General features: G+C 56.6%; 1 protein-coding gene across 1 annotated transcript in view; it reads right to left on the reverse strand.

Moving 5' to 3' along the window:
• The window catches only part of LOC142003465 (venom factor-like), a 68072-nt gene that overhangs the window by 21379 nt on the left and 24303 nt on the right, over positions 1-22390 (reverse strand). The window contains exons 16-29 of the mRNA XM_074980423.1: positions 22001-22069; positions 21285-21488; positions 19799-19916; positions 18360-18445; positions 15621-15760; positions 13523-13735; positions 11782-11848; positions 11068-11157; positions 9583-9786; positions 8501-8576; positions 5069-5228; positions 4615-4710; positions 4023-4173; positions 3087-3250 (exon numbers count right to left, since the gene is read on the reverse strand). Of these exons, the coding sequence (XP_074836524.1) occupies positions 3087-3250; positions 4023-4173; positions 4615-4710; positions 5069-5228; positions 8501-8576; positions 9583-9786; positions 11068-11157; positions 11782-11848; positions 13523-13735; positions 15621-15760; positions 18360-18445; positions 19799-19916; positions 21285-21488; positions 22001-22069 (1838 nt within the window). The remainder of the gene's footprint in view (positions 1-3086; positions 3251-4022; positions 4174-4614; positions 4711-5068; positions 5229-8500; positions 8577-9582; positions 9787-11067; positions 11158-11781; positions 11849-13522; positions 13736-15620; positions 15761-18359; positions 18446-19798; positions 19917-21284; positions 21489-22000; positions 22070-22390) is intronic.

A 22390-nucleotide genomic window follows, 5' to 3' on the forward strand; every position in this document is an offset into this window, starting at 1 on the left:
AGGTGCCCTGCTTACAGGGAACCAACGCTGGTCGGGGGCAGGAGACTGAAGCCCCATTGCTTTTTATGGGCCATAAGGGCGAGTGACAGGAGCAGGAGGTGGAGACAAGCGAGCTGGGGTGAGGTCTCCGGGGTGAAGAGGCAGGCTGGGGTGGGGCGTCGGAGGAGGAGAAGCAGGGGAATAGGTCATAGAATCAGAGATTACTAGAACTGGAAGGGATCTCGAGAGGTCATCAAGCGCAGCCCCCTGCCCTCATGGCAGGACCAAGCACCGTCTATATCATCCCTGTTAGAACCAACCTGTTCTTAAATATCTCTAAAGATGGAGCTTTTACAACCACCCTAAGCAATTTATATTTCACCACCCCAACAGTCAGGGTATTTTTCCTAATGTCCAACCTAAACCTCCCCTGGATATTAGGAAAAACTACTTTACTGGAATGTGTTGCCTAGAGAGGTGGTGGATTCTCCATCCCTCGAGGTTTTTAAGTCTCGGCTTGACAAAGTCTTGGCTGGGATGACTTAGTGGGGGCTGACCCTGCTTGAAGCAGGGGGCTGGACTAGCTGGACTAGCTGAGGTCTCTTCCAGCCCTGGGATTCTGTGATTCTATGTCAGGCTCTCTACAGAGCTAACGTTTGTCCAGCAGCCACCATAAAAGGCTAGGAGCTGAGATTCTGTGGCACGATTCTGTGGTCCCAGGGCAAATTCTGTGGCTTCGCGGGATCCCCTGGGCCCGGCTTGTGCATTGTACAGTCAGACCTCACCCAGGACACAGGTATTTCGGATGCAGCCCGTCCCAGAACCACTGGCAAGATTTTAACTAGAGGCTCTTCAAGTGGCTGTGGCTAACTCAGGGTGGCAGGGCTGCACTTTCCCCTTGGAACAAAGAGCCATCTGTCTCTCACATGGAACAAAGGGCCGACCTCACTGGCATGGCTGGGGGTGAGGTGGGTGGGAGAGGCCTTCCTAGGAACTGAGAGGGACACAAATAGCTCAGGGTGCAGGCGCCTGGTGAGGAGTGGGGTGTGTTTATGTAAGGAACTCCTTGCCCGAGGAGGCTGTGAAGGCCAGGACTCTATTAGGGTTTAAAAAAGAGCTTGATAAATTTTTGCAGGTCAGGTCCATAAATGGCTATTAGCCAGGGATAAAGTATGGTGCCCTAGCCTTCATAACAAGGGCAGGAGATGGATGGCAGGAGATAAATCACTTGTCTTCTGTTCTCCTTCTCTGGGGCACCTGGCATTGGCCACCGTCGGCAGATGGGATGCTGGGCTTGATGGACCTTTGGTCTGACCCAGTATGGCCATTCTTATGTTCTTATGTTCTTAAGGGTTTAACAAGGGGAGAACCCTGGGCAGGGGCGTAACCCTTCCTTGGTGAGGAATGCAAAGCTCCAGAGGGAAGCGATATTGGGGCTATACCCCCTTCTGGGAGGACAAAGGCTCTGGAAGGGCTAATGCTGGGGCAGCCATGTCCCCTCCTGGGCACTGGGTGGATCCCGAGAAAGGTGCATTTCCCTCCTGGGGGCAGGGGCCGAAGGGGAGTAATCCTGGGGGGTGTATCCTACTTTTGGCAGCTGGAAGTGGGGAAGACCCAGCCCGCAGCAGCAGAGCAAGGCCCTGCACCTCATATCAATAGGGCCGGGGCAACGGGGTAGCAAGGAGCTTACCAGAGCCCCTACCCATCGGCTGGGCCTCTGGCAGCTGGCCTAGACCCAGAGGGACACCCTGAGCTCCTACAGGCTGGGAGCTGATCTGACCCACCAGCTGGTCTTCAGGGTGGGGGATGCTTTACAAAGCAGGGGGGACACCACTGTGCTTCTCAGAAGGGGAAACTGAGGCACAGAGCAGGACTGGTACGTACCCAAGGTCATGGAGCAACACAGGGGCTCCCAGCCCCCCTGCTCGAACGTCAGAGCCCTTTCCCCTCGCAGGGCTGGGAAGAGAACCCAGGAGTCCTGGTTCCCAGGCCTATCCCCTAACTGCAGGACCAGACCACCTCTCCATGAGCCTCCTTAGGAGGAGGAATAGTTTCCCATGGGACTAATAGATGCCTCATGCCGGGTGATGCCTCCAGAGATGGGCTGGTGCCCTGGACCTGGCAATGTGCTGTAGTCACTTGCTGGGCTAGTGTAACCCACACGCCCAGGGATGTGGTCACTATCCCAGGTAGGGGCCCCTCGACCACTTACAGAGAAAGAACGTCTCCCCCTCAGCCTTAGCTGAGAGCCACGCGGCTTTTAGCTCCAACTGTAAAGGCTCCTGCACAAAGCTCCAGAGGCCCACGGTTCCAATCCGCCTATGGGCCGGGCTGCTCTGTGCCTGTGGGGGCCTATTTTCGCTCCTCCTCCTTGTCACACATCTGGGCAGAGGGCTGCTGGCTCTCTCGATGACTTCAAGGAGCGGTGGGCACCGTCCAGGGTGCTCTGCTCGGCAGCCCCAGCCAGATCGCTCATTTTGCACCTCTGACCTGCACCCCCGCCCGTGTTTTATCATCTGTTGCCCCAGGTATTCAGTTGAGCGGTGGGTCCAGTAGCCCCTCCCATGAGGCTGGGGGAGGAGCCTGAGCAGTGGGTGGGCTTAGGTTTAGTCCCACCCACTTTCCCAGCACTCATATAGCGCTCGCTGCAGGTTCTATGATTCAAAGGTGGCCATGGCAGGTGCGGAAAGGTGCATGTTGGGGCTGGGCTGCACCTGGGGGATTCTTGCTCACTGGGCGCAAAGGCCCTGGAGTTCCTCCCTTTACATCCACTTGAAGTCGTGGACCTATAATTGTTCTGGCGTTACAATCTAAACCTTCCCACTAGGCTTCTGTGTCACCCTAAATCTTCCCCTCCGGCCTCCACATGTTGCACCTCAAATCTACACTCACACCCCATCCCCCGTCTCACCCACTAAAGCTTCCCTGCAAATATACTTGTGGTTCACAGAAAGCAACAGATGTCAACAGGATGACGTCTCTCCCTTTGCTGAATATGGGACACTGGGTACAATTACTCATGTTCAAGCAAGTTCAAAAGCTCGGCAGAATTAGCTGCTGGACCGCACCAGTCCCTGTCCGGCCTGGGATGGGCAGCTGGTATTTACCTGGGTTGAGCCATAGCCCCCTCCATAGTAGCGCTGCTCCGTCAGCCACTGGACGATGGGCCCCGTCAGCTCCAGCCTCTTCTGCTTCAGCAAGGTCAGCAGGGCATAGGAGGTGGATTCGATGGAGTAGAGCTGGGACTGGGGGTCAGCCCAGTGTGTCCCCCCTGCGGAGCAGCGAGGGACCCGCCTGTCACCTCCACTGCAGCTGGCGCAGAAGAGCCCAGTGTGCCTGGCAGCAGGGAGCAGGATTGGGCTGGGTCGGCCCATCGGCCTGATTGGTGGCGGGGAGCAAGGATACCACCTGGTGGGGTCCTGTGGTGTGAGCTGGTGCGGTGTCATTATGGGGGGATGACACAAGGCAAGGTGGGGGGTTAGTCGGATCTCAGGTCCATAGGCGCCGACTCTGTGGGTACTCCTGGGCACCAGGGCTGGAGGAGCACCCATGAGAGAAAAGTGCCCAATGGGAGGCACTGCCAAACAGCTGCAAGCAGCTGGCAGGCAGGACCCTGGGGGGGAAGGGGCAGAGCTGGGGTGGGAAAAGACTGAGCAAGGGGGGGCGCCTTGGCCGGGGTGGGGCAGCTAGGAGCAGGGATGAGGCGAGGGCAGGGCCCAGGGAGAGAGATGAGGTGAGGACGAGGCCTAGGGTAGAGTGAGAGGTTGAGCCCTCTGGGGAAAGTAAAATCTCAGTGCCTGAGCTGTGGCGGCAGAGTGCCAGTGATCCAGGTTAACCAGGCTCACCGCTCTGACCCAGTGTGCAGCTGGTGGGAGATCCCACCCAAGCTGGGCCCATGGGTCTGACCCATGTAGCAAGGAAGGGGTGGGGGGGATTCAAGGCTCATCAGCCCGAGGGCTTGGTCAGATTTGGGGTCTCTCCTGCTGCCCAGCTGACAGGCAGATGGATTCTGGAGCCAGGCTGCTGGGAACAAACCCACTCACCCGTGGAGAGCGTCATGAGCCTCTCACCCATCCCAGCATGGCCCAGCAGTGCCAGCGCATAGGACGTGATGGCCACGGAGTAGGGTTTCCGCAGGTCTTTCAGGCACCTCGCTAGGTAATCTCCAGCCTTCGTGATGCTTCTGCCCAAGCTCTGAAAGGCCCCAAGACCCCGGAGACCGCATGAGAGGGGAGGCAGAGCAGCTGAGGTAACTGAGGCATGAGCGGGGAAGTCATATTGCCCAAGGCTACATGGAGAATCGGCAGCAGAACAAGAGCCAAGGAACCCCGACTTCCAGTCCCCTCTCCCTGCCCCCACCAACCACCAGATCCCACAAATCCTGACTCCCAGACCCCTGTTCGGACCAGAGCCCGACTCTCCTACTAGCTCATGAGCTAGAAGTGAATCCAGGAGTCCTGTCGCCCCATCTCTTCCCACCCCTGCGCTGGGAGTAGAACCCCCGAGCCCTCATGTTTATCTGGATCCAGCGGGGAACTAAAGAGATATCTACAGACGTACACCCACTCTTCTGACCACTACCCCCCAGTCCTATGTTCCTGTCCCCAGATTACCCACAAATGCCATGTGACTCACCTCCACGTACGACTGACAGATATCTCTGGCCTCCACCATCGCGATGACAACGAAGGCCGTCAGAGACGCATCTGGCTCCGAACCCTGGTACCCTCCCTAGAGAGAGAAGGGCCAGAGGAAAGGCTGGGTTTCTGGAAGGCGCCTCGTGCCATCCCTTGTGTGCCCTGTTCCCAGGCAGTGTCCAGACTCCTAACCTGGATCCAGAGCTCCTAAGTGACCCCTGTCCCAGCTGCATCCAGCTTCAGGGAAGCAGCTCACCACTGATATTCCCCCTCTGTTTTAACACTCATGGGCAGAATAAATTTTGTTATGTTCAGCAAGGCACGGGCAGAATGCGCACCACTAAGAGACACACAGGCTGCTGGCTGCAGGAGCTCTGCTAACCAGCTGGGCGGCATTTGAATCTCTCCTGGGTGGCCACCCAAGTGCTCTGTTTATGGGGAAGGCTGCTCACCACCATCTCCCCATGGATCACAGGAGCATCCTCCTGGAACATGCCGTCAGGCTTTTGCTTCTCCAGGATCAGCCACCTCACAGCCCCACACAGCACCTTGGGGTCAATGGCGATCAGCTCGTAGGCCATGGCAAAGACCTTCACCACATAGGCCGTCAGCCTGTCAGGGGGGAAAGGCCCAGGGTGAGTGGAGGAGGAGCAGACAGTTGCCTTGGCCCTGTCTTAATGTGGTCACACTTTAAATGAAGGGTGCATTCGTACTGGGTTAATCTGAACGACTGCAGCCATGGAGAGGAGTCGCCTGCCAAATCGAATTCGTTCAGCCATATATGAGCTGCAGACGCTCACAAATCTCTTAACCGAATCTGCCCCAACCCCACCGACAGAGACAAACACCGACAAGGCCTTTATCAAGCATTCTTAGAACGCAATGACAGCTCGGGAAGTAAAGAAACAGATAGACAGGGCCAGAGGAGTCTCCAGAACTCACCTACTTCTAAACAGTCCCAACAAGGAAAAGAAGAGAACACAGCAGGCCATCACGGACAGCCCCTCGTTGAAACCCCTCCAGCACATCACTGACAAGTACAGTGGATGAGGGGCTAGATATGAGTCAACAGTGTGCCCTTGTAGACACTAATGGCATATTGGGGTGCATTAGGAGAAGCATTTCCAGCAGATCTAGAGAAGTTATTATTCCCCTCTATTCAGAGGCCACATCTGGAGTATTGCGTCCAGTTCTGGGCCCCGTAGCATAGAAAGGACGTGGATGCATTGAACTGGCTCCAGTGGGGGGCAATGAAAATGATGAGGGGTCTGGAGCACATGACCTATGAGGAGAGGCTGAGGGTTAGGGTAGGGTTAGGGTTAGGGTTGCATAGTTAGTGGAAGAGAAAAGTGAGAGGCAAATTGACAGCAGCTTCAAGTTCCTAAAGGGCGGGTCTAAAGAGGACAGAGGGAGACTGTTCTCCGTGGTGACAGATGGCAGAACCAAGAGCAATGGTCTCAAGTTGCAGAGGGAAAGGTCTAGGTTGGATATTAAGAAAAAACTATTTAACCCAGAGGGTGGGGCAGCACTGGAATCGGTTTCTGAGAGAGGTGGTGGAATCTCCATCCATAGAGGTTTTTAATTCCTGGCTTAAAAAAGCCCTGGCTGGGATGATTTAGTTGGGGTTGATCCTGCTTTGGGTAGGGGGCTGGACTCAGTGACCTCCTGAGGTCTCTTCCAGCCCTAGGATTTTATGACAACCTACGACCTATTCTGGCACACAAGCCCTCACTCTCACAGGCCTCCGGGGACAGGCCCAGTTCCCACCTACAGACAGCCACCCAACCTCCAGCAGCCACACACTACACCTTAGAAACACTAATTCAGGAACCTATCCCCGCAGTAAACCCCATTGCCAACTCTGTCCACACATCTATGCAAGCAGTACCATCACAGGACCTAGCCAAATCAAGGGCTCATCCACCGGCCACTAATGTGATATATGCCATCATGTGCCAGCAATGCCCCTCTGCCATGGACATTGGGCAAATCAGACAGTCTCTGTGCTGAAGGATGGACAGACATAAATCTGACATCGGGAACTGGAATACACGTAAACATATAGAGGAACACTTTAACCACCTTGGACATTCAATATTGGACTTGCAAATTTGAAACCTCTAATCTTGGCCTGAGTTGAGATCTTAACTGGCTCATGCATTACAAGGGCAATTTCCCCATCTTTGATATTTGCTGGAATGAGACTCATGAAGCTTAATTTGGGCCTCATAGTGAGAAGTAATTTCTCCCACCCACCCATGCTCCCTACTAAATAAACCCTGGATTCTGTATTTCCACTCCAAATCCATCTGAGGAAGTGGGTTTTATCCATGAAAGCTCATGACCTAATACATCTGTTAGTCTCTAAAATGCCACAGGATGGCTTATTACAGACTGACATGGCTATGCCTCTGAATCTCAAAAAAGGCGAAAATGATTCTAGGATGCATTAACAGGAGTGCTGTGAGCAAGACACGAGAAGTCATTCTTCTGCTCTACTCAGCACTGGTTAGGCTTCAGTTGGAGTATTGTGTCCAGTTCTGGGCACCGCATTTCAAGAAAGATGTGGAGAAATTGGAGAGGGTCCAAAAAAGAGCAACAAGAATGATCTAAGGTCTACAGAACACGACCTATGAAGAAACGTTGAAAGAATTGGGCTTGTTTAGTTTGGAAAAGAGAAGATTGAGGGGGAGACATGATAGCGATATTTAGGTATCTAAAAGGGTGTCGTAAGGAGGAGGGAGAAAACTCGATCTTCTTGGCCTCTGAGGATAGAACAAGCAGCAATGGGGTTAAACTGAAGCAAGAGAGGCTTAGGTTGGACATTAGGAAAAAGTTCCAAACTGTCACGGTGGTCAAACACTGGAATAAGTTGCCTAGGGAGGTTGTGGAATCTCCATCTCTGGAGATATTTAAGAACAGGTTAGATAAATGTCTGTCAGGGATGGTCTAGACAGTACTTGGTCCTGCCATGAGAGCAGGGAGCTGGACTCGATGACCTCTTGAGGTCCCTTCCAGTCCTAGCATTCTATGATTCTATGATTCTTAACTGGTTAGTGGAACAGCTGTTAACCATTTGCTAATCCAGCCCTGGGATGACCACATTTACTGACTGCCCGAGCTGCACACAGCAATCTTCAGAGGTTCGAGAGCCAGGCCGCGCTTGCTAGGGCTCTGGGCGTGCTGACCGTGCTCGGTCCCACGGTGCGCCCAGGCCCCCCGCCCTGCATGGCAGCTGCCATCAGGGGAGAGGCAGCTGCAAACACCTGGGAGCTGCAGCGGGGGGCCACTGAGGGAAAGGGAGGGGGAGGCTCAAGCTGTGGGGATGAACCTTTAAACTGTGCCCCACCCTTGGCAGGCACCAGTTGTCTGGCAGAACCCCTGTAGCCCTGCTGCTCTGCACAGGGCATAAGCCCGAAGTCTCTCCCTGCCCCCTGACTCTGTCGGTGGAGGGGTGGGGGAAGGGATGGAGCTCTGTGAGCTGCACCTTAACTGTGAGCTAAGATGTGTTATGGTTGTGCCTAGAGGCTCCCGACTGTGATCACGCCCGAGCTCCCAACTGCTGCCAAGTGTCACCAAGGTGCACTGCACAGACCCCTAACTGAGACGGGTCCCTGTTGTGCCGGGCGCTGCCCAGACAGAGCCAGAGGCGGTCCCTGCTCCAAAGGGCTCGTGTTACTGCAGGCCTGAAGACACAGTCACTTGCCCAAGTCCCACACGGAGGTGTCAGGGGACAAGGCCACACTGAACCCAGCTCCTCCAGTCCCTCTCCAGGCCCTCTGTGTCCAGGCCGGAATCATCTCCCCGCAGAGCCAGCTGTGTGTGAGGACCACAGCTCAGCCCCAGCTCCCGCCACACTTCCACCCCAGCACCCCTGGCTTTACCAGGTGCTGGAAGGTCTGTTGGTAAAGGCAGCATAGGAGTTATCTGCTTTCCGGTAAGCCAGCTGCTGGGTGTACCCTGAAATTGAGAGAGCAGAGATGGAGCCTCAGCGGCAGAAGATCTGTGCAGCGGGAGCTGGCAAGGGGTGCTCTCAGCTTGAGGAGCTCAGCCCAGCTGCCACACACTCTGCTCCTGAAGCTGGGAATGGAACCCAGGAGTCCCAGCTCTATTGCTCCAGCCCACAAGTCCTGGTTTCTCTCTGCCACCTTCCCCCTGAGCTGAGAACAGATTCCCGGTCCCCAGTGATACCAACAGACCCCTCTGTAGCCCTTTCATCTCAGAAACTGGCCAAGGAAAGTACAGATTGCCAAAGCATCCCCACTCCCCAGGGCTGAGGAGCTGGCCACAGGTACCCCCACTCCTACCCCCTTTGGAGGAGATGCTGCATCCCAGTCTCCCTGGTACTGAGCAATACTGCCACAAGGTGACTGATGCTGGTGCAGTGCATGTCGTAAGCAGTACAGGCCAGGACGAACATGTCACCGTGGTGCTTCCCAGGCCCTGCCGGCTGACTGCTTTGGGCAGAGTTTACAGAACTGAGGCCTCTTGTAATAACTGGGCATGTAATAAACTTCTGATACTTCTCTTTTGAAAGGGTGATCCCAGCCAGAGTGCAGAGTCCCTACTCCCACAGGGCTCCCAAGCTCCTAGGGGAGGGCACAGCTTGTGGACTCGGCCAGAATGTGCTACACTATGGCTAGTGGCTGAGTCCCAGAGAAGCGTGCATCAGAGCAGCCCCCAGGCTGCTGTTGCTCAACGCGGGAGACAAGAAAGGCCCTGCACAGGCCTAGAACAGAGGGAGAGCAAAGAGGGATTAACTCCTTGTTTACTCTGTCCCTCCCCCAAGCAAGGGAATTTGGAATCAGGCCCCTGATTCTAATCCACAAGGCTCCTCAAGTGAATAGGACCCCGCTCAGTGCCCGGGAGCAGGACAGGGCATTCAGAGCAGCAGGTGCCCTGCTCTATTGTCCTTTTCCCGGCCCGACCGCTTGCCCCCACCCCATCCCCGCCCAGAGAGAGTTACCCTGCGAGATGAACTTGATGGCCTCTGCCCTGCGTTCCACCCCGAGCCTCTCCCACTGCTGGCTGCGGTCCAGGTAGTGGGTGGCAATGACAGCGGGGGTCATGCCGATCATGTTCTGCTCCCCACAGCCCGACGGGACCTGGATCAGGTGCTTCAGGTTGGCGCCGTCAATGGCGTTTTCCACAGTGTCCCCCACGATATCCCCTGGACAGGCCAGGCAGAGAGGGTGAGAGCTGGGCAGGGCCCCTCCTACCAGGCCCACCCCACTGGGCCAGCCCTGCTCCCAGCTCTCCAGTTCTCAGCAGGGTTCCCACTCATACCTTCCATCCATGGGAGGAATAAATTTGTTCTGTGCACCGAGGCATGTGTGGTTGTGCACTACCCATAGAAACACATGTTGCCAGTTGTGGCACTCTGCTCATCAGCTGGGCTGCCCCTGAATCTCTCCTGGGCAACTGCCCAAGCGCTCAGCTTACAGGGAACTCACCCATCCAGGTCTGCCTCTTTCCTCTTTTCCCTTCGGGCTTGCTGGGGGGAAGGGGAATCAAGCCCCACATCCAGCCCCCTTCCCAGCCGTTTTCCCCCCAATGTCCCCCAGTCTCCTCTGCTCTTCCCATCACCACACAACACCAAGCAAGTCCCAGACCATCCCCGCCTTGTTGGTCTCTGACCGCTCCAGCTAGGGGTTTCGGAATAGAGGGCACCAGGGGGCCCTGCCCCCATTGCTTTTTATCAGGTACAAAGATGAGTGACATTGGGGAGGGGCAAAGAAGAGTGGGGACAGGGCCTTGGGGAAGAGGCAGGGCCCCAGTTTGGGCACCAGTGTTCCCCTACTTTTAGGGAGCATTTGCTGCTCCTGCCTTCACCCCCTCCGAAACCAGGGCTAAGCAGATTGACCCCCTTTGAAAAGTTCTTGGCTTGGTCCTGATGAATGCTAGGGACTGTTCTCTGTGGGTATGTCTACACAGCAAAGTTATTTCAGAACGAAGGCTGCTATTTCGAAATAATTTTGCGAGTGTCTACGCCACACAATGGCTATTTTGAAATAATTTCAAAATAGTGATCGGCTTACTTTGAAATGGGTAAACCTCATTCCGCGAGGAATAGCGCCTATTTCAAAACAGGTATTTCGAAATAGGGGCTGCCTAGACAGGGAATAGGAGCTATTTTGAAACAAGCTATTCTGGAAGCTGTGCTCCCAAGGGCTCTAATCCGAAATATGCTCTACTGGGTGTGGACACGCTATTTCAGCATAAGCGTTGCTTATTTTTGGGCTTCCCTGTAATGTAGACACGTTATTCCAGAATAGCTAATTTTGGAATAATAACTCTGTAGTGTAGACATACTCTGTCTAGCAATGCAGGGGGGAATTCAAGCGCTGATCAGGAACAGCTTAAGTGTCCGTCACCTGGCATGAAAGCCCCTGATCCTCTCTCCTGCACCCATCCCTTTCCCCTCTTTGCTTGGCTCGCTCCCCGTCTTTACCTTTCACACTGATGAAGGTCTCTGGCTCGGTGTTGGGGACAACATTGCTCATATCCACTGGCCCGATTGTCTCCAACTGCTCCCCAGAGGCTGCAAGAAGCACAGGGGTCACAGAGGAACGCACCCCTGGACTGTGACGTGGTGAGACCAGAGGGCAGGGAGCAGCTCTTCCAACCCCCTGAGCAGCAGCTGGTTAGCGCAGCGCCCCACAGTGTACAAAGAAGGTCCCCAGTTTGGGGCATCTTAGAAATGGAGGTTTATCTTCCAGGGTGCTAGCTTGGGGCCCGCCCCCTTGCCATGAAACATACAAGCTGCTCTGAAGTGGGGAACCTTCAGAAACATCTCCCACCTTTGGACTGCTCATTTGCCCCTGGCTGGGGTCACTTGCATTCTGCCCCCAATGCCCCTCACGCTAGCTGGGCTAGAACCCACCCCCTTCCTCCCCCAGAGACGCACATGAGCGAAAAGATCAGCTCCACCAGCACGCTGCAGTAGTAGGTTGTTATCAGCTGCAGCCCAGCCACTAATGGCAGTCAGACCCTACTCAGCACAGCACAGTGGGTCGTAATCCAGATGGGTAAGTGGGCCCAGCCCCATAAAGCCTCTTGGCATGTTTGACAAGCAACCAAATATCAGGGTGGGGGTGGTTTTTGAAACAGAGCCTCAGCTCCCCCTCTCCCCGGGGTAGGGTGGAGTCACCCCAGCATGCCCTACCTGAGCTGCGGGCATTCGGATCCAGCAGGACACTCTTGATGTTCTTAAAGATTTTCATGCCCTCAGGCTGCAGGACAAAAAAGCCAGACAGGGCCCTGCTGCTCACTGAAAATGGGCAGAGCCTCCACCGGACCCACCCCGGTCTTCATCCTACCTCCCTAGTGGCAACCCCCTGGCTTCTAGCTCCCCTGCAGAGCCTCCTGCACTGAGGTCGCAGGTTTGAGCCTACCTGTAGGCAGTAACACAGGCATGGCCTGGCTCCTTCCATTTATCCACTGCTTCCCCACTCTCTATCCAGCCCCTCCTTCTGTGACCCACCAACCAACTCCCCCTGTCACCATCCTTGACTGCACTAAGGCTGCAGGGGGATGAACCGGGGGCTGGCTTCTCACAGCACTACCCCAGACTTGGGCTGGCATCCTTGCTGTAAGGGTGCAGCCCTACTGTAAGGCCTGAACAAAGTCTGCTGCTAGACTGAAAGAGCAGTGGCCTGCAGCCGTAAAGCAGGGAGCTCGTCCTCACATGCCAGCTAAATTGCATTGAAATGGCATCAGACCATGTGGTTAAAGATCCTGGATCCTAACAGCCCCACTGGCACCAGCCACAGAACCAGGTCTCTAGAGGAGTAAAGGAAACCCAGGCTGGCAGGAAACTCCTTAGTGGTAGCTGAGTTGTGAAGTCCTCACTGGCCTGGTGTTTGTCTGGCTGATCTGTCTGGTTTTTGGTTGTTTCTGTTTGCTGTAGCATTAATGGTGTGAGGTGTAAGTCACTGAAGGTGGTGGTGGGAGGTCTGATGGGTTAGAGAATTCTGGTACAATACATTTGGCCTGGTTAGCAAAATTTTAGTAAAATAATTGCTACGTCGGACTCAAATTTCACTAGCTAAATTGTGGTCCGAAAGGAAGTTCTGCGGGAATCAACCCCAGGGAATCCTGACTTTTGTGGGAATCCACTCACAGATCAGAGCTGCCACACCTTAGCCCTGGGCCAGTGGCACTGCACAGAAACTGGAGTCCCCTAGACACACTGCATTCTGGCTGGCCATCAAGACAAGGTCACCTGTCTTACTGAGAGTGGTGAGCACCACATGGCTAGCGTGTGCATTTTTTGGGGATGATTGTTAATAAAGAGATGATACAGGCGGTACTACTGTGTAAGGCTCTATCACTGGTAAAAGGGCCCACAAACCTGCAGGATGTAAGGTTACACCTGAGCCCACGGAACAGCAAGAGCCTATGTGACTGCCCCACAGGTGGGCTCAAACCTGGGATGGCCGGAGCTCAGTGCCAGCACCTCTACAGTTTGAGCTCCAAGCAGCTCTCAGCTGAGGCTGTAGAGGATGGGCCTTCTTTCTCTCTGTACTCTGTTTCTCTCTGTAAGTGGTCTAGGTACCATTACATGGAACAGTGACCCACAGGTAGGTGTGTGGTTTACACCTATATTGAGAAGGTCACACCTGAGCCCTAGGACCAGGTAAAGGGGTGCCCCGACAGCGTGCAAATAACTGACAGAGAATTTGGGAGGAGTAACACACCAGCAAGAGCGTCCCCTGCAGGAGCCTGAACACAGACCCCCACATACAACTACCCTCTGGACTAATCACGTTTTTCCTTACATCACAACAGCCTTTGGCACTAAGCTCCCCACCCCATCTCCTGTTGGGGTCACCTGGCCAAAGTCAGAACAGGCCCCCTTCTGCTTAGCCCCAGAGCAGCAACACTAGCCACTGCAGCGCTCTTACCACCACCCTGAGCTTCTTCTTCACGCCGTCGGCAATGGAGACCCCGTGGACGGCCGCTTTCACCTCGATTTCCACCTCCCCCAGCTCCAGGGGGATGATCACGTAGGAGACAGCTCGAGAGGCTCCGGCTTGGATCACCACCTCCTGCTGGAATCTGCTGTCACGCCTGCTGGAGCTGCAGACCTTCTCGTCGTAGATCAGCTCCACCCGGACCTGCGAGCCACAAGCCAGGCTCCTTACGAGCCACGCGGTGGGGAAACCATCCTGGGTGATTGGCCAGCATGGCTCCAGGAACGCCCTACACCCTCAGCACGGTTAAGGGTGGAATCCGGAAACCCAGCTCTCCAAAGCTCCGTATTTTAGTGACGTTCTGTTCCACACCCAAACAGAAGCCTGGAGCCAAATATCTACCAGGAATGGGAAAGTTGTGATCCACTTACAAGTTGAACATGTCTAGTCCAGCACCCTTGGGACCTTCCTGGTGCCAGACAAGAGAATTTGCTGGAGTGTGGGAGGTCGATATTGTCTAGCAGCATCACCAACACTTCCACTGCTGGCTGGGCTCTTAGAAGACATTTGGGGTAAATTACAGCTAAATAACAGCGAAGAACATGAACAGTCAGGACTGGTGGTTGTCAACAAACTTTATGGGACCGCAGGAAACTCGGCCACACCTGTGATAAGTGGTCATCCAGCTAACTAAAATCACGCTGGATGATGCCAGACAAGAGAGGCTCAGCCTGTAGAAATGGCATGTGTGGTCCCCATCTCTGATATGGATCAGAACCAGGACATGTCAGATCTGTGGGGGGAGGGGTGCAGCAGAGTTCCAAGCCACACTGCAAACTTGGTGGCCAAGGTCTCACCTCTAAATATCCTGCCTTCTGGGCCCCTCCGCATTCTCCATCCCTGTCTATCTCTGCCCCCTCTGAAGCACCTGCCATTAGCCACTGTTGGAAGTGCAGATACTGTGCTAGAAGGACTTCTGGTCTAATCCAAAATGGCTGGTCTTATATTTCCCAATAACCTCAGTCCTTGCTGCTTCGCCCTAGATAGGCGATGACAATACCCACAGCAAACTTCATTTTCTTCCACAGCTAATTACACATGCACTCACCTCATTCGAAAACCTTTGCTTGCCTCGTAGGTGTATGCTCATTAGCCCGCCGCTGCTCTACCCACTAGGCCCCACTCCTTTCCATGAGCTGGGACCAGAATGCAAAAACCCTGACTTTCATCTAACCATTAGACCACACCTCGGCTACGTCTACACGTGAAGCCAACATCGAAATAGCTTATTTCGATGTAGCAACATCGAAATAGGCTATTTCGATGAGTAACGTCTACACATCCTCCAGGGCTGGCAACATCGATGTTCAACTTCGACGTTGCACGGCACCACATCGAAATAGGCTCTGCGAGGGAACGTCTACACGCCAAAGTAGCACACATCGAAATAAGGGTGCCAGGCACAGCTGCAGACAGCGTCACAGGGCGGACTCAACAGCAAGCCGCTCCCTTAAAGGCCCCCTCCCAGACACAGTTGCACTAAACAACACGAGATCCACAGAGCCGACAACTGGTTGCAGACCCTGTACCTGCAGCATGGATCCCCAGCTGCCGCAGCAGCAGCCAGAAGCCCTGGGCTAAGGGCTGCTGCCCACGGTGACCATAGAGCCCCGCAGGGGCTCGAGAGAGAGCATCTCTCAACCCCCCAGCTGATGGTCGCCATGGCGGACCCCGCTATTTCGAAGTTGCGGGACGCGCAACGACTACACGGTCCCTACTTCGACGTTGAAAGTAGGGCGCTATTCCCATCCCCTCATGGTGTTAGCGACTTCGACGTCTCGCCGCCTAACGTCGAAGTTAACTTCGAAATAGCGCCCGGCGCGTGTAGCCGTGACGGGCGCTATTTCGAAGTTAGTGCCGCTACTCCGAAGTAGCCGGCACGTGTAGACACGGCTCTCCTCCCACCGCTGGCACTAGAACCCCTGAATCCTGACTCTTAATCCCTCCATCCAACTGACTGGACACCACTCCCATTGACGTCCTTTACAACCGGACATTCTCCACCCAGCCACTGCTGATTGCTACTCACCTGGAGATCCCGGGGCGAGTAGTTGAACAACACGGCCCGGATGGCCACCTGCTCGTTCCGCACCACAGAGTAGGGCAGCCGGAGATCGATGAAGAACTGCTTCATCACCGTTATCTCATAAGGGTCGGCCACGCAGATCCCTGCATTGGCAAGGGAGACGCGTCAAAGCCCACCCTTCCTTGAGTCAGATCACCCAGAAACAGGCAGCCACCACAGTCTCGCCCACAGCGAGAATCACACCACAGAAATGCAGCCACCTCTGGGGTGGGAATTGGGATCGGGCTGTCCAGGACTGCTCAGCTCTGGATGCGCATGAGAATGTGGGATGTTGCTGTCTCATGGGAAAGCCCAAAGAGGAGCTGGGGGACATACCTAAAGGCACTGTTGGCCCCGTACTAGGACTCAGGGGAGGTTTGGCTGGCAAGCCCCCACCCCAAAAAGAAGGGGGAGGGTTGATGGGAAATCAGGGCCCTGAGGGTCACAGTCCTCAGCAGCAATGGGGAGAGACCAACACTTCAGGGCAGCCTGAGTGCCAGGGTGGGCAGGCTAATGCAGGGACGTTGTGTCAGGAAACAGGGGGAGAGGAGGGAGGATGGGTCCATTCTCCAGGTGAGCTGGATTCCCTGGTCAGACAGAGTGGGGCTGAGCTGAGGAGAGAGCAGGGACCTGAGCAGAGGGGGGGAGCAGAGCGGTGCCAGCCAGAGAGAGCCTCGCACACTGTCCAGAGAGCAGATCCTGTGAGGGGAGGGGAGCAGAGCAGCAGCCGCAGACCCAGAGAAGCCCCAGGGGGGCTGGAGGCAGAGCAGCAGAGAGAGGGGCTCGGACCGTGGCTGGAGCCGGGTGCAGTGAGCAGTGAGGGAGAGCGAGGCGGGGTCTGGAGAGGGCCCCAGTGCAGGGAGATGTCACCAGCCAAGAGGCCGTGCAGGCCAGCCTGGGAGGGGGATCGTAACCTCGACTGGGGGCTGATGCTGGGGAGACGGGTCCTTCCCCCCAGAGCCTGCAGGTGTGTGGCCACCGCCAGAGCATGTGTCCACCCACGGCATCCCTGAGAAGAGGCCTGGGGTGTCTGAGAAACAGACTGTGACCTGCCCTGACACTCCAGAGATGCTGTGTGTGATGTCGCCTGCTACACAGCGGGGCAACGGGGTTTCCTTGAACCCTTCCATTTTCCCTTATTCCTTTCAAACTGATGGCTGGCTCATAACTTGTATTTGCTTTGAACTGTCGGCACTGATCTGTGGGTCAGGGAAACATCCAGTGCAGAGAGACCCCCGGGGAACCCTGGTCCCCTGTCCTTGGTGAGCACAATAAGGTTGGGGTTGAGACCCCGAGGGACCCTGGCCCAGAGCTGCTGGGGTTCTGAGGACTGTCCCCCACAGAAGGGCAGAAGGGATGGCTTCCCTGGCCACACAGGAGCCTGGCTGTGCCACATGAATGCTGTAGGATGGTTTGGGGTTGACCCCTGCTGCCAGCCCCGCCCCAGGCCCCCTAGTAAAGCCCCTGGCTTGCATTGCTCAGGGGCAGGGCTTTGAGCAAGGAAGCACAGGAGGAGTGGGAAGAGGTGGGGTAGGAAGGGGAGGAGCTTGGGGTGCGGGTGGGGCCTGCATGGGGGGGAAGGTTTGCCTTTGGCCCTGTGCCAGAGGCACTGGAGGGAGTTGCCCCAGCCCTATGCCCCCCCCACCCCCAGGGACAGCCCTGGGCCTGGGCTACAGAGGACTCAGACTCAGACAGGACACAGATAAGTAGGATAGAAGCCAGAAAAGTGCCCCTCAATAGTTCCCCACTTATGACACTGGTTCAAGCCCTGCCACTTGCCCCACACCCAGCTACAAGTGTGGGGTCCAGGAAAACAGTCAGACCCCCTCAGAGTGGGCTGGCTCAGCTCCCCTCCTCCTACCCACAGTGTTGTCGTCTCAGCTGCTGTGCCCTACACCATGGGTGTCCAACCTTTTGGCTTGCCTGGGCTGCATTGAGTGAAGAGGAATTGTCTTGGGCCGCATATAAAATATATAATATAGCTAATGTATATAAATCACATAATAATGTTAAAAGTTTACGATCTTGTGGGGCCGCATTACTAGCTGTCCAGGGCCGCAGGTTGAACACGCCTGCCCTACACACTTGCCATCCGCCCGCTCTCCCTGTGCCGTGGAGTGAGTGCACGTGGAATCTTGGGGCTGTGGGGGACCCGCACACACAGAGCAGCAAGGCCCAGAGGCTGGCAAGACCAGGCCATGTGGCTGGTGCCGGGCCAACCACAGAGGCCTGTGGCAAGTGATGCTGAGCTGGGCTTGGGTGGGAATACCACGCCATCCACTCAGTTGCATGGACTTGGCTGTGACCACTCCCTGCTCCTACCAAGAAAGGGCATTTCTGTTTGCTCTGGGCCAGCAGCATATCTCTGCCCAGTGGGACTAGCACGTTTTAGCCCTGGCTCCCCAGACATGTGGCCTCGTCGCAGATGGAATGGGGGAGAGAGGGAAACTGAGGCACAGAATGAGGGCATGGTGATGCATCGGAGGCAAGCAGCCTGTGTCTGTCTGAGTTGGGAATAAAGCCAAGAGTCCAGAGGACCAGCCTGCTGTAACCACTACCCCTTGCTCTCTCCCAGAGCTTTAGCTCCTACCCCCCACTCTGTCCCAAAGGCAGAAGATCTGACACCCCGTCCCATACTTCAGCCCACCCATTCCCTCTTGGTCACATCACCACCCAGGGCGGACACCCGGCTCCCAGCCTTACCCCGCGTCTTTGAGAGGCTCACGGCCAGCACCTCCCAGGTGGTGATGGAGTCCTCCAGGTACACCGGCACCGTTCTGGAAGCCAGCCTGCAAGAGACAGGTGTGGAACTGACGGGGTAGGGGGCCTGAAGCAGAAGACACCCCTGTGGAGCTTACCTGGGACTGGGTGCAAGTGGAGGTGGGGCAGAGGGCTCGGTCGAAAAAGGACCCTGATAGCTTCAGTCACCCCAAGCACTGGCTCTGCACTCACATTGGCTGGTCTCCAGCCAATGGGAGCTGGGGGGCAGTGCCTGGGAGTGAAAGCAGAATGTGGAGCCTCCTGAGCCACGTCCCTTCCCCCACTTCAGCGCCTGGTGCCCGGACAGGCTGGGAACCTGCCACAGCTTCCTGGGAGGTGCCCAAGGTAACCCCACAGGCATCGACTTCTGCTCCTGCCGGGGGGATGCCCCCCCCCCACAGCTGCTCCAGGCACCACCCCCAGTCCACCCCTTACCCAGCCCCCGGCCCCCCTCTCTTTCTGTCCCACCCTGCCCCCACTCCAACCTGTACCCCGAGTCTCTGTTCTGCCTCTTCTGTCCCCGTCCCCCCCACAAAGTCCTCCCCCTCACTTCAGGAGTCTCAGAAGGTTGCAAGACAGTTGCTGCCTGGTGGGCAGGAGGTGCTGGTGGGGGAGGGATGCTGGCTGCCGCTGGGTGCTGAACACCTGCTAATTTTATCTCCTGGGTGCTCCAGCTCTGCAGCACCCATGGAGTTGGCACCTAAGTCTGCACCTCAACCCTGAACCCCAACTTCCTGCCCCACCTCTGCTCCCCCAACTCAAAGTCCTCTCCTGCACCCCAAACTCCCCATGCCTGGTGCTACCCCAGAGCCCACGTCCTCTGCCCACAGCTCTCACCTCATCTGCATTCCAAGCCCCTGCCTGACCCCAGTACCCCCCGTACCTTGGACCCCTCACCCAGACCCCCCACCCCTCCTGCACCCCAAACTCCTGCCTTAACCTGCAGCCCCATCCTGCCCTCCAAATCCCTCGGCTCCATCCTCCCCACAGCCTGGAACCCCCTTCTGCAACCCAATCCCCTTTTTCCCCCTCCCCAGAGCCAGATCTCCCAGCCCAGAGCCCTCACCCCCTCCCACACTCCAAAGCCGGGCCCCAGCCCAGGGGAAGTGAGTGAGGGTGGGGGGAGAGCGAGTCATCAAGGGAGGAGAATGTCCTGAGTGGGGGCTTTGGGAAAAGGGGGCGGGACAGGGGTGGGGCTTCAGGAAGGGGTGGGGCCAGAGTGTTCTTCATTGTGATTAGAAAGTTGGCGGCCCTAGCAGGGCATAGGCTGGCCCAAGGAGGGGCTCAGCCAGAGAGCACCTGGTTCAGGGTATTTCATACCCCTGGAATATGGGGGCCCCACCTGCACCCCTCAGCCTCTCTCCTGTGCCCTGGACTCGTACCCATCTGGCCCGGCCTCCTGTGGCATCAGCTCCATTTGCCAGAGCCAGCTCTCCGCAAACTGGCTCCTGGAGATGATGTCCTCGTCTGCCAGGTACTCCCCGTCCTCTGCCTCTTGAACTTCTGCCACCACGCGTGTCCCAGAGGCCAGCACCGGTATGGTCTGAGCTGAGGGGGAGCAAAATATGGAGCTGGCCCTGACCTGAGCCTAGGGAGGGGTGGGAATTCCTGTGCATCTCTGGACACGAGGGAGCCCCAACGCCTGGTGTGTTACAGCCGGCCTAATACGACAGGCTCCACTAGGGGCTTGAGCCCTGGACCAACAGTGCTAAAAACACCTGGCGCTAGGATACTGCAGCAAGGAGTCCCTAAGGGTCCCTGTTAGAGCCTGTAGCGAGGTGCAGTGGCCTCCCCCTGACTCAGAGGCCTCTCAGAGACCTTGGTGGGCAGGCCCAGAACACCTGTGCCCGCCGTCCGGAGAGCAGCACCTGGGGTTGGGAGTACCGGGGGCGGGGCCCAAGGTTCATTAGAAGGCTGGGCCTCTGACTGGGCTCTTGGGAGCCAGAGGACTTGGGTCAGGCCCGCGAGAGCCACCAGCCAGCCGCCTGCACCGACCTGGAGGGCCACAGCCAAGCCTGCTGTAAGCCAGGTACCCAGACTTTCCCGACCTACCAGGGCCCGTGGGCCTGCGGTGAGCCCCACACTCCGAGGACCCACTGGAGCCAGGGAGCCTGCCCGTGACCAGCTACCCCAGGGACCCAGACAGGCGTGAGCCTGGAGTCCCACTTGCTGCTTGCAACACCGAGGCCTCAGACCTGCCAGAGCCCACGATCCTGCCCCCTGTCGACTACCCAAACAACAAGGTGCTCGACTGGCCAGACCTGCCAGCTGCCATTACCGGAGGAGACCCGCCTTCCTGAGCTCACTGGGTGGGACCAGACGCCGATAGAGGTGGAGGTAGAAAGTGGCCTGGGGAATGCTCCACCTGAGCCTACGGTAGTGTGCTGTGGCCTGGATCTCCATTACCCAGCTCATGGTGCGAGCTGTTCCTGGAGCCCCAGGCCGGGGCGCAGGGGAGTGGGAGGGCCTGCGTGCCCCTACTCCACCCTGGAGAGGCAGCCCCTTGCCTCTCCCGAGCCACACCCCTTTTGGTGACTGCTTGTTTGCCACCCTGCCCTGAACCCTCTGGTGAACTGTGGTCGCTGCCCCGCCCTGCGCTAGGGCCTGAGCACATGCGTTGCTTGCCATAAGCCCCCAGTAGAGGGGACAAGCCTCTGGGGGGATGGCCGTCAGCCCCAAGGTCAGTCATACCAGACTAGGGCCAGGTGCAGTGGCCCGTGCTGCCCAGAAGGGACATGCTCTGCTGGCAGAGACGGTTACAGAGCCGGTTAGCTGGTGAACGCTGCGGATGTAACCACCTTGCCAGGATCCCTGCTCTCCTGGTCACTATTGCAGCCCTTGTCCCCGCCCATGCAAATGGAGTCTCACCTGCCACAAGCCTGACGTGGGATGTCCTGTGGAAGCTCAGGAGGGGCCGCCTGAAGATGTGCCGGCAGCAGTCAAGAAAGGCTCGGACACACTCGACGCCCTCCAGGATGTACTTGGCGCGGCGGTCGCAGGAGTAGCCCATGGGGTTCTCTTGCATACCGTCCTTGCAGCACTTGCGCAGGTGCTGGCTTTCATACTGTCTTGCTGTGGGAGAGCAGGACCCCCTCAGCGAGTGGCATGGGCGCCAGCTGGGGAGAGGGCGTGTGCGAGAGCAGCAGCATGAAGGAGGTGTGCAAGCAGAGGGTGTGCAAGTGTGTGCAAGCAGAGGGCGCAAGAGTACACATAAGGTTTGAGAGCATGTGGAAGCAAGGACACAAGTGTGCAAATTGAGTGTATGCAAGCAGAGGCATAAGTGTGCAAATGGTCTGAGATCATATGCAAGCAGAGGGCACGAGAGCATGTGCAAGCAGGGGGCACGAGAGTGTGAATGGTTTGAGAACACAGATGAACAGAGGGCATGAGAGTGTGAAAATGGTTTGAGAACATGTGCAAATAGAGCCCATGAAAGTGTGAAAATGGTTCGAGAATACGTGCAAATAGAGGCCGAGTGTGAAAATGGTTCAAGAACATGTGCAAAGGGAGGCCATGAGAGTGTGAAAATGCTTTGAAAACACGTGCAAACAGACTTGCCCCCATGGCCCCCCGCGGGCACTTACCTTTGGCAGCTTTTTTCGCCGAGATCAGATGCGACCGCCGAAGGCGAGCAGGCTGGGGGCAATGGGACTCTAGCAAGACAGAGTAACACACGTCGGTGTGACAGGGATGCAGCAGCATCTCCGTGGGGCGATGGAAGAAGCTAAACACCAGGGCTCCGGGAAGAACCGCTGCAGCTCTACACTGGGTTTGGTTGCTTGGTTCTCACTGAGAAGGGTCCCACTTCTGGTAGCATGGAGCTGGGGCATTGGGGTCAGTACCGGGTAAGAGGGAAGAGCGCCCCCTACTGCCACTCCACCCTGTTCCCTGAAACCCTAGCACCGTACTGGGGCATTGGGGTCAGCATTGTTTGCCAGGGGAGAGCGCCCCCTGCAGAACCCACCCCCATGCAA

The sequence above is a fragment of the Carettochelys insculpta genome, chromosome 29, assembly GCF_033958435.1.
Source record: "Carettochelys insculpta isolate YL-2023 chromosome 29, ASM3395843v1, whole genome shotgun sequence".
NCBI classification, from domain to species: domain Eukaryota; kingdom Metazoa; phylum Chordata; order Testudines; family Carettochelyidae; genus Carettochelys; species Carettochelys insculpta.